The following is a 17,465-nucleotide window of genomic DNA, read 5'->3' on the forward strand; positions in this document are numbered from 1 at the left end:
TTTAAAAAAAACATGTATTTTTTAAATTTATTTATTTAATTTTGAAAGGTATTTATAATAATTGCAACATTGCGAGATATTGTTTTTTTATTTAATTTATTCAATCAATTTTAAATATATAATTATTTTTTATATCATTTTATTAAATTAAAAAATAATTTTAATAAATAAGATCTTGAGTAAATAAACCATGTAACGAGATTAAATATATTGATTTATATTTGTTTTTTGACCTTTTCATATAAGTATTTAGTTATTGTTGATGATTTTTTATTTAGTTAATGACATTAATGATTATTAATTTATTTAATTAGATATACTTTTATATATATATGTGTGTGTATAATTTTTTTATTTGATATTTTAATATAAAAAAATGTTGAAAAAACCAACATCTTCAATTTGTTTTAGTAAAAAAAAAAATCTAACCAGCATAAAGGCACGGTTAAAATAACTGGTGTCCCTCGACAACATGTTTATGGCTCCCTGTATCATTAATTTAAGAAGTCAGCTAATCATAGTTAATTTCGAACATGTAACATATTTTTTTATTATTTTCCTTATATTTCAGCACCGTATCAACAGCATTAATTAATTATATCATTTACTATATTGATCTGGGTTATTTTATTTATACAGTAAATTTTTTAACACATATCATTGTAAGAACATGCCACGTGTTCACAACTAATCATGATTAGTTGATATTTTTAACTAAAAAATACAAGAGCCACGAGCATATCATAATATCACAGAGACACCTCACAACCCATATTTATTTATTTTTTAAATAAAAATATAATAAACCGAATCAATGTAATGCATAATTATTATTTTATTAGTTCGAACTCTTAAAATAATTCCTTATCTGAAAATGACATGACATTCTTATTAGAAAGAAATATCGCTTTCTAAAGATAATCAATCTCCACCAATCACTTAATTACAGACATTTATTAGCATAAAATTCCACACACACTTAAAATCTCGTGATCACGTCACTAGAAACAACAAGACAAATCCACAGCACACATGGCAAAACGATCAATAGCATAGCAACAAAATATGGTCCAAGCACTCACACGGAATTCATCACGGCACCAACCCTAATTGGCAGTCTCTGTAAATACCAACCAATCCAATGCCATTTTCGAAACCTAATAATACATGCAACATGACCCATACATGATGGCATGTAATGTAACGACCCATAAAACTATGACAAACCATGCATACATGCATGCAATGTTCACATAAAAAAAACAAGCGAGGAAGAGAGAAAGAATACATTTGACTTACTTGCTAGAGAGAGAAAAAGAATGAAAGAAGAAAAAATTGAATCCGATCGAATACAAATTTGACGTCCGCAAGGACACTCTCTCTCTGAAATAACCCCCTTTCTCTCTCTAGATTCAGCAGCAAAGAAACAAGACATACAACAGCACCTCCTCAATAGAGAGAGAAATAAAAACAACAGCAACAGAAAAAAAGAACCTTAATATTAGATTTTTGAAGAGCTTGAGCGAAACAAAATAAAACCCTAGGGTCTTGTGTGCTTCTAAAACAGCTCAGTTGTGTTCTTTCTCTCTCTCTCTCTCTCTCAGCCTGTAGTTTCATTGAAAGAGAAATCTTGTTGAGAGACTATCAGCCTCACTACTGTTTGAGAATTGTATTGTGGTAAGTTGTTTTTAAGTTTTTTAGCTCACAAAACTTTTTCAACTTTTATCATTTCCTTAAAAAACCCATTTTCCCTTTATATCCCTTTAGTTTGTTGAAGCTTGATCAAGGTTGTTTTAGCTGTGTTCTAAACCTTGCTAGTTACTGTTTTTAGTTTATATTGGTTTCTTTTGAAAGTTACAGTTACAATCTTGAATTCTTTCTGGATTGTGAGATTTGAATTTGAGCCTTTGGATGCTATGAAAAAGGTTGGTTTTTTTTGATAAATATTCTTTTGTGAGTGTTTGAGTTGGGTGACATGGTTCTTCTTGGCTAAGTTGTTGTGATTTTGATATGGTTTTTGTTATTTTGAGTTTCTTTTAAAGCTGTATTTAGTAGTGAAAATTGGTATTTTTGGTTTTTGAAATATTTAGCTTTGTACATACTATCCTGATTCAAATAGATCTGAAACTCCTCATGACATACAGAGATTCATGCGAGAACCATTTAAAGATTGCTGTTCGTGTCAAGATACCGTGGCTGTAGAATGTTCAGAATTGAAGATTCTTCTTTGCTTTTGGTTTTTTTTGGCGTGTGCCTCGTGTTTCATAGAACGCAGCACCATTTGCTCAGGCACAAAACCTATTTGGTGCGCAGTAAGGATTTTGAGGTCTGCAGGATTTGGGTGTGTACTTGAAGTGGTGACCGAGTCCAGTTGTCTAAGTGCTTTATCTTGCTCTGTTATGTAATTTTAGGCTATTCAATTTATGTTGTTTTAGATAGTTTTATACTTCAAGGAGGTTTTTTGATTGTGATTCTTGATAAGATGTTACCCTCGGGGCCGCCTACTCCAATTGGTGGTGCCCAGTCTGTCTCTCCTTCACTTTTGAGATCGAATTCGGGGATGCTGGGAGCTCAAGGTGGCCCTTTGGGTTCTCAAACAGCATTCCCGTCTCTAGTGCCCCCCCGTACTCAGTTTAATAACATGAGCATGCTTGGAAATGTGCCCAACATGTCCTCCCTGCTGAACCAGTCTTTTGGTAATGGAGGTCCAAATCCTGGACTTCCTGGCCCTGGAAGCAGTCAGCGCGGAAATATTGATACTGGGGCAGAGTCCGATCCACTTTCAAATGGTGGTAATGGAATGGGTTTCAATGCTCCTTCATCTTCATTTGTACCATCAAATATGGTTAACCCTGGTCCTTCTTGTCAAGTTCAGGGACATCAGTTTTCAAACCCTTCTGGCAACCAGTTGTTGCCAGATCAACAGCAGTCCCAACAACTTGAAGCACAAAATTTCCAGCATGGTCAGCAATCAATGCAACAGTTCTCTGGCGCTCATAACACTCAGCAGGTGCAGCAGCAGCACCAGTTTCAATCAATACGAGGAGGGTTGGCTGGTGTTGGACCTGTTAAGTTGGAGCCACATGTGACTAATGATCAACATGGAGCACGGCAACTGCAACAACCTCAGGCACTGAGAAATATGGGTCCAGTTAAGTTGGAGCAACAGCAAATTCAGACAATGCGAAGTTTGCCAGCTGTGAAGTTGGAACCTCAACATTCAGATCAATCTTTGTTTTTACATCAACAGCAGCAGCATCAACAGCATCAGCAGCAGCATCAGCAGCAGCAGCAGCAGCAGCAGCAGCAACAGCAGCAGCAGCATCAGCAGCATCATCATCATCATCATCATCAGCAGCAGCAGCAGCAGCAGCAGCAGCAGCAGTTCCTTCACATGTCAAGGCAGTCTTCTCAACAGGCTGTTGCACAACTAAATCTTTTGCATCAGCAAAGGCTGCTGCAGCAACAGCAACTTTTGAAGGCAATGCCACAGCAACGGCCTCAATTACAACAACAATTTCAACAACAGAATATGCCTTTGAGGTCTCCTGTAAAACCAGTGTATGAACCTGGGATGTGTGCCCGTCGTCTCACAAATTACATGCATCAACAGCAGCGCAGACCTGAAGTAAGATTTTCTTGTGAAGATTTTGTTCTAACTGTTTCCTTTTGGCTGCTTTGATTCGTAATAGCTCCTACTTTCCTTTTAGGACAATAACATTGAATTCTGGAGGAAATTTGTTGCTGAGTTCTTTGCTCCCCATGCAAAAAAGAAGTGGTGTGTTTCTATGTACGGAAGTGGCCGGCAAACAACTGGTGTTTTCCCTCAGGTCTGCTGCTAGAGAAAACTTGGTGATTTTAAAAAACTATTATTGTGCTGTAGATTCAATCAGCACTTTTATACTGGTGTCTTAGGTGAAAGTAGACAAGTATCATTTCAAAGATATGTGCATATTCATAGTATCTTCTAAATGTTCTCTTTGGATGCTCTGTTTCAAATCCAGAGAACAAAAAGATGCCCCCATGATACACATGCTAGAAAACTTTATAAGGGTTCGGTAGAACTGCTTTTTTAATTTCTTGTAGAGCCAATTATGAATGCAAATTGTAACAATTTGTGCAAGTTTGCAGGACGTATGGCATTGTGAGATTTGCAATCGCAAGCCAGGCCGTGGTTTTGGTATGTTGTTAGATCTTCAAAATCTTTTTTGTTCTTTGCATGTTGTTTTTGGCCACAGATGATACTGACCTTGGTGCTAGTTTGAATTGGTTTGTCTCTTTGTTTTGCTGCTGCCTCATGGATCATGTTATATCTGATTTTGGTATTATGTACTTTCAGAGGCAACTGTTGAGGTTCTTCCTAGGCTTTTCAAAATCAAATATGAAAGTGGCACTTTGGAAGAACTTCTTTATGTTGATATGCCACGTGAATATCAAAACTCATCTGGTCAAATTGTCCTGGATTATGCAAAAGCAATACAAGAGAGTGTTTTTGAGCAACTTCGCGTTGTTCGTGATGGTCAGCTGCGGATAGTCTTCTCACCAGACTTAAAGGTTGCACATTAAGAGAAATTCCCTTTTGCTTTTATAAGCTTCTAAATTCTTCAGGGAGTGTTGGCTGATTTTTTCTGTGTCCTGTTCATCCATTATTTTGCCAGATATGCTCTTGGGAGTTTTGTGCTCGGCGCCATGAAGAGCTAATACCTCGAAGATTGTTGATACCACAGGTTAGCTGTGCTTCACTTAATTAGGCGAGAAGTTCTTTGTTACTTTTATTTCTTGTTGGAAACTATTATTAACCCACACTATGCTGGCTGATTGACACTATGATATGTTCAACACTAGGTAACATGTGCTTTTTTGTTTTAAGTTATTCATTCTGATGGGTTAAGTAGGTTCGGAATTATCACCTTGAAATCCATGCATATTACTATCTGTATTACAGGAGATTGTTGCTCTTTCTATGACTATCTGATATTACATCACTGTTTGTTTATAAATTTATGAGATTGTGATCTTAAGAGCTAAACCACGTCTGAACTTGTGTAATTGTACTATTTTCTGCTCACCTGTCTCAACTTCTCTCTCTCTATTGTAATAAATCTTTTTCAAACAACATGCTTGATGCATGAGAAATAACATTGATTAGAGTAATCCATCTATGTTGTTCATTGGAAGTGAAATTAATTGAATTTGTTTAGTTCGAAGTGCCATCATTTTTAGCTGTGTTTTTTTTCCTTACATGTTATGCATCTTCTGGGTACTGGTGTTTGTTTAACCCACAGCAGTTGGAAGATTTGTGCTTCCATTGAGTAGGTCAGTGGATCAGGATCATATAAATGAATTAAATTGAGGCTTGATATCGGTGAATGTTTGATATTTTGACTTGTTTGATTGTATTTTTGTAGATTTTGTATGGACTTGCTGTTAAAAAAGTCTGGTTCATGGCCCTGTTCATATCCTTAGAAGGGCTAAAGAACCTTAAATATCCAGTTTATCACAAACAAACATTGATGTTAAGTAATGCCTAGTGGAAGCGTTTTGTTTGTTGTGCTCATTATGTTCTGCTATTTTCTACGTGGTTTACGGCCCAGTTGATTTTTGTGAAATAACCTAAGTACCCTTAACTTCCAGTTCACTACCCATACTGATGTTCAGTTCATCACTGAAGAAACCTCTATGTTAAGGAGCTAGAACATAATTCCTGCTTACAACTGCAACTCAAGTATTCAGTGTTTTTCTTTATATTTGTAGGTAAGTCAGCTTGGTGCTGCAGCTCAAAAGTACCAGGCTGCTACTCAAAATGCATCATCCAATTTATCTGTCCCGGAGTTGCAAAATAATTGTAACTTGTAAGTTGTCTCGCAACATTATGTTTGTTTTGACCAACCATGAGCTTTTGGTTGAGCATGCACTTTATGTTTATATACCTTTTGTGGTTACTAGGATCTGTTTGCAGTATTAATTACGACAAAGTTGTTGCAACTATTTGAGTACCATTGCTCTGTTAATCAAGATCAATGTTTTGGAATATTTCCTATATATGTGCATGACAATCTTTCATTCATTTGTCAAGTTGAATTTATGTTGTGTGAACATGCTTCTGAATGTAAATGTAACTAATACTTGGTTATAATGTATCATCTTTGCTTAGCATGTCCATGAGGGAGATGAGATTACACTGTCAGTTACTCCATTTCAACACAGTTTTTCTATTCTTCATTGGATAATTTAAGAGATGAATGTCTGAGGAATATTTTTTGTTGAGACTGGAGCAAGTTTTTTTTTTTTACTTAGATTTAGGGCACATCAGGAATGCAATTTACATCACCACAAAGTGAGAAAAGTCACACACCCTCCAATGCATCCCTTATGGTTGGCCCTGTGTTTTATAGTGTAGTTTGTTTGACTTATTGTCTCAACAACTGCAGAAATTTGCATTTTTACAAGTTCTTTATCCTTGTATTATATGAACTGTTCTACATGAGCGCAATGAGAAATTTGTCATTTTTGTAATACATGTATGGTGCTGTCCATGCCTTCTATCTATTATTGATGAGTTATCTTTCTTTAGGTTTGTTGCATCAGCTCGGCAACTGGCAAAAGCCTTGGAAGTGCCATTAGTAAATGATCTGGGATATACAAAGAGATATGTGCGGTGCCTTCAGGTGACATTCCAACTCCTATTAGAGTCATTGTGGTTCGTGAATGTCTTTGTTGTTTGCTAAGGGCTAAAAGTCACTGGTAGCGCACATTTTCTACATTTAATAGTGTGACTGGATGCATGTCTCGGACTCTGAGCTCGCTACAAATGTTGGTGATGAGATCCTTTGGGTTTGAAATATTAGTGCCTTCAATTTCAGCTTTACAAGTTCAAGTTCATATGCACTTTGTTTTTCTGGAGGAAAGCGATCATACTTTTCTTCATTCTTATTTGCAGTTAAGATCTGAATTGTTTTCTGGTATTCAATGCATGTGCTCTCCAATGTTGTCCTTTTGCTCATTGCAGTGAATTTGTTCAAAGTCATGCCTAGAAAAATTGTCTTCTCGACTACATCTTTCAGGATATGTTAATGTGTCTGTTAGGTTTGGCATGATTTTGTTTGAGGACCTGTAACATAATGAATATGAATGGCTCAATTTCATACAAGATTTGGCAGTTGCTTTGCTTTTACGGCAACTTCCATTATGCTTGCTCTCTTCTAGCAAATACAATGGTTTAAGAGCTGATGTTGAACTAGAATATCATGATTTCTGTATGCTTCTAGCCTCCATGCAAGTATATACTCTTTTTTACCCAGTTGCTCGTTGTACCCCCTCATCCTGTATCTTTTATAGATTAATCAACATCTGTATAATATATTGTGGCATTGATTTGCCCCTGTAATTGTAAATTCCATTTCTACCATGGTGTTTGAAATTGTGACATGGAAATATCTTAAGGTCTGAACTGCTGGTTTTATTGCTATAAGCTGTATATTCGTTTAAACTCACATTGAAACTCTTGCAATGATATGGGTTTGTAGATATTTTTGATACCTAATGAATGCTGTTTGAAGTCAGACTGCCTCTGCCTGCTTATCCTATCCTTTTAACAAATCTGTCACAAACAGCTGAAAATGATCTTAATTATTTTGTTAACATCATTTGCATATTATTCCTTGAAGTCTGGATATGGCATCTGAAAAGATTTATATCCGTAAAAATGTCAAGTGAAAAATGGTGATTTTCAAGGATGTTTCATGATTTTTTGCTGAAGTTATATGCAGTCTGATTGATTTTTTTTTTCTCTCATAATAATTTGTTCATTATCATTGCAGATATCAGAAGTGGTAAATAGTATGAAAGACTTGATTGATTATAGTCGAGAAACAGGAACTGGACCAATGGGTAAGTTTGATGGGTTCTTGATTGGGCTATTATTTTAACTTTCTTGTTTGTAATTTTCTGATGTGGTCCTAATGAAATGATCCCTGAAAAAGTTCATGCTGATTGTGACGTGGCAGTGATGATCATGCATATCACCAACATACCTTGTTGTCCTTTGTTGTCAATCTGGGCTCAATTATCTATTTATTTTTTTGTTTTCAGAGAGTTTGTCCAAGTTCCCTCGGAGGACAGGTGTTTCAATTGGGTTCCATAGTCAAGCTCAACAGCCTGAGGAACAGCAACAACAACAGCAAACAATAACTGCGAACTCAAATAGTGATCAAAGTTCTGCCCAAGCCACAATGCAAATTGCTGCTAGCAATGGTATGGCTAGTGTAAATAACTCACTCAACACAGCATCTACAACTACCTATGCCAGCGCTATTGTTGGGCTTGTCCACCAAAATTCTATGAATTCAAGACAACAAAATTCTATCAATAATGCAAGCAGTCCCTATGGAGGAAACTCTGTTCAGATTCCATCTCCTGGTTCCTCCTGTACGATTCCACAGGCACAACCTAACCCTTCTCCTTTCCAGTCACCAACACCGTCCTCATCTAATAATCCTCCACAAGCATCTCATAGTGCCTTGACAGCTGTGAATCACATTAGTTCCACAAATTCACCAGCAAATATTCCATTGCAACAGCCAACTCTTTCTGGCGAGGCTGACCATGGTGATTCTCAAAGCTCTGTCCAGAAAATCATACATGAAATGATGTTAACCAGTCAACTTAATGGAACTGGTGGCATGGTTGGGGTTGGTTCGTTGGGGAATGAAGTGAAAAATGTCAATGGAATTTTGCCAACAGGTAATAATACGGTTCTTAATGGTGGAAATGGCCTGGTGGGAAATGGTGCAGTCAATAGTTCTGGAATAGGTGGTGCTGGATATGGGACTATGGGTGGACTTGCGCAGTCTGTAATGGTCAATGGGATCAGAGCTGCAATGGGTAATAACTCAATGATGAATGGTCGGATGGGCATGCCATCGATGGTACGAGACCAGAGCATGAATCATCAACAGGATTTGGGGAACCAACTGCTTAGTGGGCTAGGAGCAGTTAATGGGTTTAGTAATCTCCAGTTTGATTGGAAACCATCCCCTTGAAGGTTCTGTTAATTATATTGATGTCTCAGCAGCTGCTTCTGCGGTACAAGTGTGGGCAGAATTTCATAAAAGCCTTGTGAAGATGGCATTGCATTACACCAAGGAATCGCTTGAGGGCGTGCTTCCCACATTGTACTAATTTTCGAGGAAAAGTAAACATATAGCATAGTGTTTTATCAAAGAAATATTAAATCCTCCTTGAGTTGCCTCATTTACTTCTAATTGTTTTCCTAATTATGATTCAATGCAGCCTCTTTTCTAACTAACAGTCCTGGAATGGGAATTCAGGGAGGGATAGCTGTCTGGTTGAGAGCCCTTTCCACGTGTAGTTCCTGCTCATTTTCAAGTCGTCATTCATGAAAATACATCGTGTTGATGGATTTGCTCATCAGTTCCATTTTTAGGGTTATCTTAGAGCCCATATGTATTTTATTGCGTTGTATTCTTTTCAGTTTCCTCTTACCGCTGCCTATATATTCGGCGTCATTGAATTTTGTTAACCTGGTAGTTAAGCTCAAGAATGGTGAGGCTCGATAAGTGATTCCCTGATTTGAAACACTAGGCTGAAATTAAGTGGTGAGGTAGGGAGGCTAGTGAAGTGTTAAATCTTGTCTGTCTTTAGATCTTGCCAACTGGCAACTAATTTTTCTATTATTGCTCAGCATTGATTAATCAAATTATTATAACGGTGACATCTCACTTAAAACTTGAAAGCACGATTAGGAGCTGTGGCAAATCAGAGAAGAACATGGTCTAATCTTTAGATGAATGGAGATGCATGTGATTTCCAAATTTAAAAAGAGCCTTTCAAGGCGCTGCATGATAGGCTTAAATGGATTTCTGTGCATTTACAAATGGAGGAAAGACAGTTCATAAGCTGAAGAAATAGTGATGCTCATTGCGTTATCAATTGGAGCAAGAACTGAATTCGTAGTGACATTTACATTATGCAAGAAAGTGTTTTGATAGCTATTCCCTTATAGCTCCATCATAGCTCTACATAATTTGCTGTTTTCAAACATCAATATACTTCTCTATGGAGCTAGACAGGGTGGTCTTTGGCACTGCTCCAATTACACTTTCTTTCTTCTCTCCTTTCTTGAAAAACAGCACGGTTGGTATGCTTCTTATTCCGTACTTTGTGGCAATGCTAGGGCAGTCATCGGTGTTTACTTTGTAACAAGCTATCTTTCCTGCATATTCTTGTGCCAATTCCTCGATTACTGGCGCTATCATTTTACAAGGTCCACACCATGGTGCCCAAAACTCCACCAGAACAGGGGTGTCACCTCCAATCACAGCATCCCAGCTTGCATCTGTCGCTACTTGAACTGCACTTTTCAAGCATTTTCATGTATCAGATTTCTTACTCATCCTCAAGGCAAAAAGGGAAGAAAGCTGATGAATTTATTGAAGATTTTATCCTTCCATTTAATAGTCTCCTGCGATTAGATAAGGAGATACATGGAGAGGAAAATATCAGGGGCTATCTAATTTTAACTCAATTTAATTTCGTTACTTCCTTCAAGAAGCACGTAGCCTATGCCCACTGACTAAGGGATTAGTAACTATATACTTCCATTCCTTGCATGATGTGCTAGTAAACAAGAGACGCATAAAAAGCTGCCAAGGTAGAATTTGGCAAACCTGCATCTACAGCTTCACGAGCTTTGCAGACAATGCGGGATTCTTGGCATCTGCTTCTCAATGAGGGAGGAAAGGACGAAGAAGGTGAAGATAATAACAAATTGGATGTGTTCAGTCCCTTAGATGTTGGCAATTGAAGCTTTTCCACAGGAGCAAATGGATGACAAACACCAGCTCTGGTGGTGCTCACCGAACTAACTTGGAAAAAATTCTTCATAGCCATTCCCTCTCTCTCTCTGGAGTGATGATATATCTTTTTACAGGTTATGGAGTTTGGAAAGAATCATGAAAAGGAGGTTGTGGCTTTGGTCTCTCGGACAAGAGTTTTACAAGATCTTTATTTTATTTTTTATTTTTAATCCTTTAAATTGCTTATCTCTAACTTTTCAGCGGGGATATGCTCTCAAAATCGTAAGGTGGTAGAGGCTTTGGTTTTTCATGTGGACGACATTTTATGAAGTGAGCTCACAAAGAAAAATCTAAAAGATCCAATTATGAGAAATATTTTTCCATCCTTCCTCGTCAGTTGCGACTAACAATCCAATAGGAAGCTGAGGATCATTGTTTATAATATGAGGGTACCTGTAACCTATATTATCTGGCGTGGAGAGGTGACACCCCTTCAATAAAATTATATAAAAAATATTAATTTAATATTTTTTAAATAAAATATTTTAAAACAACAGTCTTTACATTCATTAAAAAATTGTGAGCCGTACCTCAACTAGTTATATTTTAAATATCTTTTTTAATAATTAGAAATTTAAGTCCTCTCATAAGCATTAAAAATTTATATAATTATTAATTTTAATATTTTTATAAAATTAAATAAGATACAAGCTGATTCAAAATTAATCTTAAAAAAAAAAAAAAAATTTGTGAGCCACGAAACCTTTATCCATACTCCCATTGATGGGTAGTTGATAATTCAACATCAATCACCTTTACGAGCCCCCCTGTAATCACTTCTGCCAAGAGGGCTGCTTCTTATCATGCAAGTCTCGTCCAGATGTTCGAGGCCCGGCACTTTGTTGGTCTGGCTTGAGGCTGCTTTGGGCTAATTTGGTTTTGTGCTTTCGTTGTTTGTTGCTTTTTCACTGGGTCTCAGGCCCACCTCCTTTTGCCTTCTTAGCTTTGTTGTGTTCCCGAGAGAGAGAGAGAGAGCAAATACTTTGTACAATATTTTATCAAGTGAGCGAAAATGAAGGCTATTGGCACTGAAATTTGATGGCATAGTTTCTGCTTACAACAGTGAAAATGGACAAATGTTTGCAATGAAGGAAGTGAGGGTGATTTCTGATGATCAGAACTCAAATGAATGTCTCAAACAACTGAATCAGGTTTCCCTCTCATTTTCTCCTCCTACAACCAAGAACTTATTTTTGCATTTTTTTCTTCATGGAATAGCCTCTGAAATCAGCAAAATGAGGAGTAATATGTTGACTCGTTCTGTTTTGGTATGAGCAGGAGATAGCATTGCTTAGTGAACTGTCACATCCTAACATTGTTCATTATTATGGAAGCAAACTGGTATGAGCTCCTTCGCATATTTCAGCATCCCTACATCATTCGTAATATCGGATTCTGACAATGATACTTAATGTAGGGTGTAGATAATCTCTCAGTATACTTGGAGTTCGTTTCTGGGGGTTCAATCCATAAATTGCTAAGTGAGTATGGTTCTCAGAACCGCTAATACAAAATTACCCCAGGCAGGATTCTTTCAGGGTTAGCTTACTTGCATGGAAGGAAGACAATGCACAGGTATTTAGCAATTTTAATAATTTCAATTTCTTATCAGGAACCTCATCTCATCTTGCTGTAAGTGCCTCGATTGACGAGGAATAATGTTCACTTGACAGAGACATCAAAGGTGCAAACATACTGGTCGGTCCAAACAGAGAAATTGAGCTTGCTGACTTTGGCATGGCTAGACATGTAAGGTTTCTAAATGATTTTCGTAATTAATTCAACTTAACATTTCTCTTATTCCACAAGATTTTTCTGATCTCCTTTTAATTGAATCCAGATGACAACTTGTTCTTGATGCTTTCTTTTAAAGGAAGTGCTTACTGGATGGCACCAGAGGTACCCTTTCCTGTCATGTTTTCTTTCTTTACGTTCATAATCTCAATATTTTTCCGCATCCTGCAAGTTCATATATTTATTAAGATTACTTATATGCAGGTTATAGAGAACACTAGTGGCTACAGTCTTGCTGTCGATATATAGAGCTTAGGGTGCACAATTCTTGAAATGGCAACTTCAAAACCTCCATGGAGCCAGTATGAGGGGGTATGATATTTTACACATGTGAAATACTTTGCCTTTCACCATGAGCCAAGAATTTAGGACCCAGTCTCATTATCTTCTTGTTCTTCATCAGGTAGCTGCAATATTTAAGATTGCACAGAGCAAAAATTATCCTGAAATCCCCAGTCACCCTTCAGAAGATGCACAGAGTTTTGTAAAACTATGCCTGCAGAGGGATCCATCTGTACGGCCCACAGCTTCACAACTGCTACCACCACCCCTTCATCGAAAACTAAAGAGGAAAAATTGCTAGTTCCGATTTTGTGGACAACCCCTTTCCTTGCCTAACCTGGAGATATCCTCCAGTAGTATTAACAATGCTTGAATGTCATTGCACTTGCAGAATTCTTTTTCATTTGAGTTCAGAATCTCTATGCTAAATTTTTACATACAAACTAGTTCATTTCAAAGAATCAGAAAAGATTAGAGGGGGGGGGGGGGGTAAGCTTGTTCATTAATTTGCTCTCACAATAAAATTTATTCTGTTAGATGTATTCTCTTGTTCTCATAGAATTGTTGTCTCCACATAACAGGCAGCTTCGAATTTCATTCCAATAGAACAAGTTCTCTGATGAGGAGTTAACAGGATGAAGCATCTTATAACTTTCAAGAGCTTGAAAGATCTCAAGGCAACATGCAACCCCAAGCCTGTCCTCTTTTTAACAGTACTAGTAGATATTCCAGGAATTCAAAATGTTGTTATTTTTTCTGCAGCCTGCAAAAAATGATGCAGTCAAATCAATGCCTACAGCACGAAGTTCAGGCTCAGTTGGCCTTTTTTACGCTGGTATCTGCATATATGTTAAGCTTGGTCTGAGGTTCCTTCGACAGAAACTGGGAGCATAATAGCAGGTCAGATGCTTTTTTTAATCCTCAAAGAATAAAATCAATGAGCGATTGAAGGATTCCAAAGAATAGGTATATAAAGACTTCTTTCTCCACTCCATCCGCCTGAACTGAATGAATGGGAACTCGATGAGTTCTTCCTGGCCTTCCTGGCCTTTTCCAGTGGACAGCCTGCTAAAATAATGTCGACTGATGTTGAGAAAATGTACCACATGACGGATGATGAAAGACCTCTCTGCAAATATTCATACATGTGGATATAAAACAAAATAAATATTCCTTTGTTTTCTGGGTACAGTAATCCTTCGGTGTAGCAGAACAAGGGTTTTTCATTTTTTACACGGTACAAACCAACATCATTGCGGCGTGGTCGCATTTTGATCACCAAGGAGACAATGGCAACCACAGAAGTGTTTCAAGTGTCAGAAGCAAGTGATGGAAGCTTTAGCTTAAGTGATCATAGGATCTAACTTATAAGATTCGGAAACACCCAGCGGCATAATGTTCGGATATAATTATGTAACAGGCTTGAGCTTTACCTAGAGCCAGTTCGATAGTGTATATGGAATTCCTAGATAAATAAGCATCGACACCATGCGGCTGTGCCACCCAGGTGACATCCCCATGTTATTCATCCAAATAAATAGGTACGAGAAAGTACGGTATCATTTCCATGTCAGAATTTCTATAATTTTTATACGGGGAAAAACATACTCGGTCTTTCTGCGTACATACCTAAGAAGGTATCACCAGGCAACCCCGATGCAATTCAGATCTTCTCAAGTCAATCGGTTCAAACGAGACAGTACAAAACAATGATTATGCATTCTTTTTTTTTTTTTGCGCGCAAGAATCCCCATTTGTAACTTTTAAAATCTAACTCGAGCGAGAATCATTGAAGATGACCCCAAAATATAAAAAACTCTAAGCTAATCTACACACAACAACAATCGCAAATTGATCAGTCGCATCTCAAAACGAGTATTCTTTTAAATCTGCTTTAGAGTCATTGAGGTCCATGTCAGCCAAACACTCTTCTGCAGTGAGCGGTGGGAGCTGCTTGGTCTTGCGCTTCAAATTATGTTTGTGCCAGTCACTCTTGAAGTGATCCCTGAACTGCTTCGCATCCCCAACAAATGCATTGCATGTGCTGCACTTGTTTTGCTTTGCCAGCGTGTCAGCCTTCTTCTCCTCAGAGATTGTCTGTTTTTGGATTTTCTCACTCAGTTGTACTTCAGAATCAGCAGACTCCTTGGGTAGGGCTGGTGGCACATCTTCATAATCATCAAAGTCATCTACATGGGTGTCCCCCTCAAAATGAACAGACACTGCAAGAATTTCCAGCCTGCCCTGCAGATTCCTCACTAAGGCATCACAGTCCCTGAAGAAACCTGGGTCCATTTCACAAATCTGCAGAAAATCCAATAAAAACTCAGATCCAAAACATGTGCAGATTTCATGACCACATAGACACTTGAGCCGACACGAATCGCCAAGTCAAATGGTCCACCTAATAAAATTGTATTTAGTCCTGTTTTCTTCTTCTTTTTTTCTTTTCTTTTTTGTTTTGTGTGTGGGTTGGGGTGAGGTTCAACATAGAATTACAGCCCAAGTACAACTTAACTACTATGGTTGCTGCATTTTAGTAAGAATTAAAAAGCAAAGTGCCTAATGATATTACACAACTCATCACAATACTTGTATACACATGGAGAAACAACAGACATAGAAGCCAGGTAAATCAACAGCAGCAGTTGACACTACAAATAAGTATCATTTCTGTACTACAGCATAAAATCCTACTTGATCAGATCAAGAAAAACACTGGTAAGGTTAAATGTCACAACAATGACTTTTATGAGAGAATTTTAACTCTCTAGTTTTACATAACATCAGGTGTGCACAAAAGCAGCCATGACATTAGAAAAATCCAGTTAATCCAGCGAACTTGAAAAGATTTGTTCAGAAGTTGTTTACAATATCAGTCTACTTGTATTATTTTTTATTGATAGGAAACGTTTCCATTGTAGGGGTTCAACCAGGACACGTAATGGGTGTCTACCATCATGTAATGCAATGGGTAACATAACTTCCTGTAGCTTCACTCTGCTTCAGTGAGCCGCAATCAACAGCAACTAACCTAGTAGAATTTTAGAAATAGACTAGTGCCTTGAAAGCTTGATTCCTAACTTATTTCACATGTTCTAGTGCATACCAGTTCAGTGGCGATACATAAGACAAGCACATTCAGAGGATGAATGCAAGAAACAAAGCCACTAAACCTTTGTAGCCAACATTTAAAAGTTGCCAACCAAAAAAAGAGGAAAACTTAACCCTGGGAGAGGCACTGTGGAGTTGAGAATTTCACACTATTAAGGAATGAGTGAAACTTACAACAGATTGATGGCTTCCAGATTCATCTTTAGAAACAACGTTAGCATCCCAGGCATTGAGCTTTTCCAATAGATTAGGAAAATTCTGTCCAATAACAGCAAGCCGAAGTCTCATTGGAGACCGTTTGATTGGAAAATGCTTTTGAAGCTCACGAATAACATCTAGCGCCTGAACAAAATACACAATTAGCAAGAATGATATGCCAAAATTCCAATAAACATGACATTTTGAAGAAGTTAAAAAGGCCACCAAAAAACCTGCTTCTTAGAGCTGCTATGCGGGTCAACAGCAAAGTGAATTTCATGCATCAATCTCTCAACCATACTGATAGTGTAAGGACGTTGCGTCTCGGGATTAATAGTTTTCTGCATAACAATAGTTGCTATATCCCGAAACTGACTAGACAACTGAGAATCCCTCTCTTTCCCAGCCACTTGAAGCTCCCCTTTCTCCAATATCTATTAATAATAATAGTAATAGTAAACCAATCATGATAATAAAAAAAGGTTGCACAAATACAGTAGGTGTTTTCCTTTTACCTCTAGGCAGATCTTGGTATGATCATCGTGTCCAAAAACTTTACCCAAATCTGAATTCTTTGCAAGAACTCCTTTTGAAACATTTGAATAAACTGTGTGGGACTGCAACACTTCATCCAAATCTTTCTCTCTGTTTTTTTTTTTCAAAACAAGAAAATGAGGATATGACCCTTTTTCTTCGTTCTAAAAATAAACATAATACTACAAATAATAATCGATTTAAAATAATAATGATAATAATAAAAAAAAAAACAGAGCACTTACACGCCAGAGCGCCAAGAGAGGACCTTGTTCTTGTAACAAGCAATCTCGAAACGCATACCATACTTCTTTAATCGAACCACTGCTACGTTCGTCAGCCGTTTTTGCCCTACCGGCTGCTGCAACTTCACCGACATCTCTCTCTCTCTCTAGTAGGACCTTCTCGATTTAACTTGTTTCTCTGCTGTTTTATTTCATTATTAGCCAGGAGCAGGAGGAGGAGGTCTCTCAGTTCCTTTTCCATATATACATGGGCTTGAGACATAGGGTCCAGTATATCTTTTTAATTGGGGTTTATTTAGGCCCGGCATAAGAGCATATAAATGCACCAAGCCCAGCCTTGTTTATATATATATATATATATATATATATATATATATCTCTTCCCTTCCTGAACGAGTTTCACGATAACTATGGACCCCAG

At 37.5% G+C, this 17,465-nt stretch overlaps 3 protein-coding genes and 1 pseudogene across 3 annotated transcripts; 2 read left to right on the forward strand and 2 right to left on the reverse strand.

Moving 5' to 3' along the window:
* Positions 1-1,295: 1,295 nt before the first annotated feature.
* On the forward strand, positions 1,296-9,252 carry LOC133692134 (transcriptional corepressor SEUSS-like). The gene is made up of 10 exons (XM_062112850.1): positions 1,296-1,677; positions 2,145-3,628; positions 3,711-3,830; positions 4,132-4,180; positions 4,340-4,554; positions 4,659-4,727; positions 5,755-5,852; positions 6,575-6,668; positions 7,821-7,890; positions 8,092-9,252. Exons 2-10 carry the CDS (start codon positions 2,483-2,485, stop codon positions 9,039-9,041), a joined length of 2,811 nt encoding a protein of 936 aa, XP_061968834.1. The 5' UTR covers positions 1,296-1,677; positions 2,145-2,482; the 3' UTR covers positions 9,042-9,252.
* A 662-nt stretch (positions 9,253-9,914) lies between these two features.
* Positions 9,915-11,040, reverse strand: LOC133692135 (thioredoxin M-type, chloroplastic-like). The gene is made up of 2 exons (XM_062112851.1): positions 10,689-11,040; positions 9,915-10,372 (listed from the first exon to the last, which is right to left on the reverse strand). The coding sequence occupies exons 1-2, from the start codon at positions 10,909-10,911 to the stop codon at positions 10,056-10,058; spliced, it is 540 nt and encodes a 179-aa protein (XP_061968835.1). The 5' UTR covers positions 10,912-11,040; the 3' UTR covers positions 9,915-10,055.
* Positions 11,041-11,600: 560 nt separating this feature from the next.
* Positions 11,601-13,254, forward strand: LOC133692998 (mitogen-activated protein kinase kinase kinase 3-like; annotated as a pseudogene).
* A 1,267-nt stretch (positions 13,255-14,521) lies between these two features.
* Positions 14,522-17,220, reverse strand: LOC133691033 (uncharacterized). Its single transcript, XM_062111341.1, has 5 exons — positions 17,045-17,220; positions 16,781-16,910; positions 16,499-16,699; positions 16,242-16,409; positions 14,522-15,257 (listed from the first exon to the last, which is right to left on the reverse strand). The coding sequence occupies exons 1-5, from the start codon at positions 17,176-17,178 to the stop codon at positions 14,820-14,822; spliced, it is 1,071 nt and encodes a 356-aa protein (XP_061967325.1). The 5' UTR covers positions 17,179-17,220; the 3' UTR covers positions 14,522-14,819.
* Between the last annotated feature and the right edge of the window lie 245 nt (positions 17,221-17,465).

Source organism: Populus nigra, chromosome 4, assembly GCF_951802175.1.
Source record: "Populus nigra chromosome 4, ddPopNigr1.1, whole genome shotgun sequence".
NCBI lineage: Eukaryota > Viridiplantae > Streptophyta > Magnoliopsida > Malpighiales > Salicaceae > Populus > Populus nigra.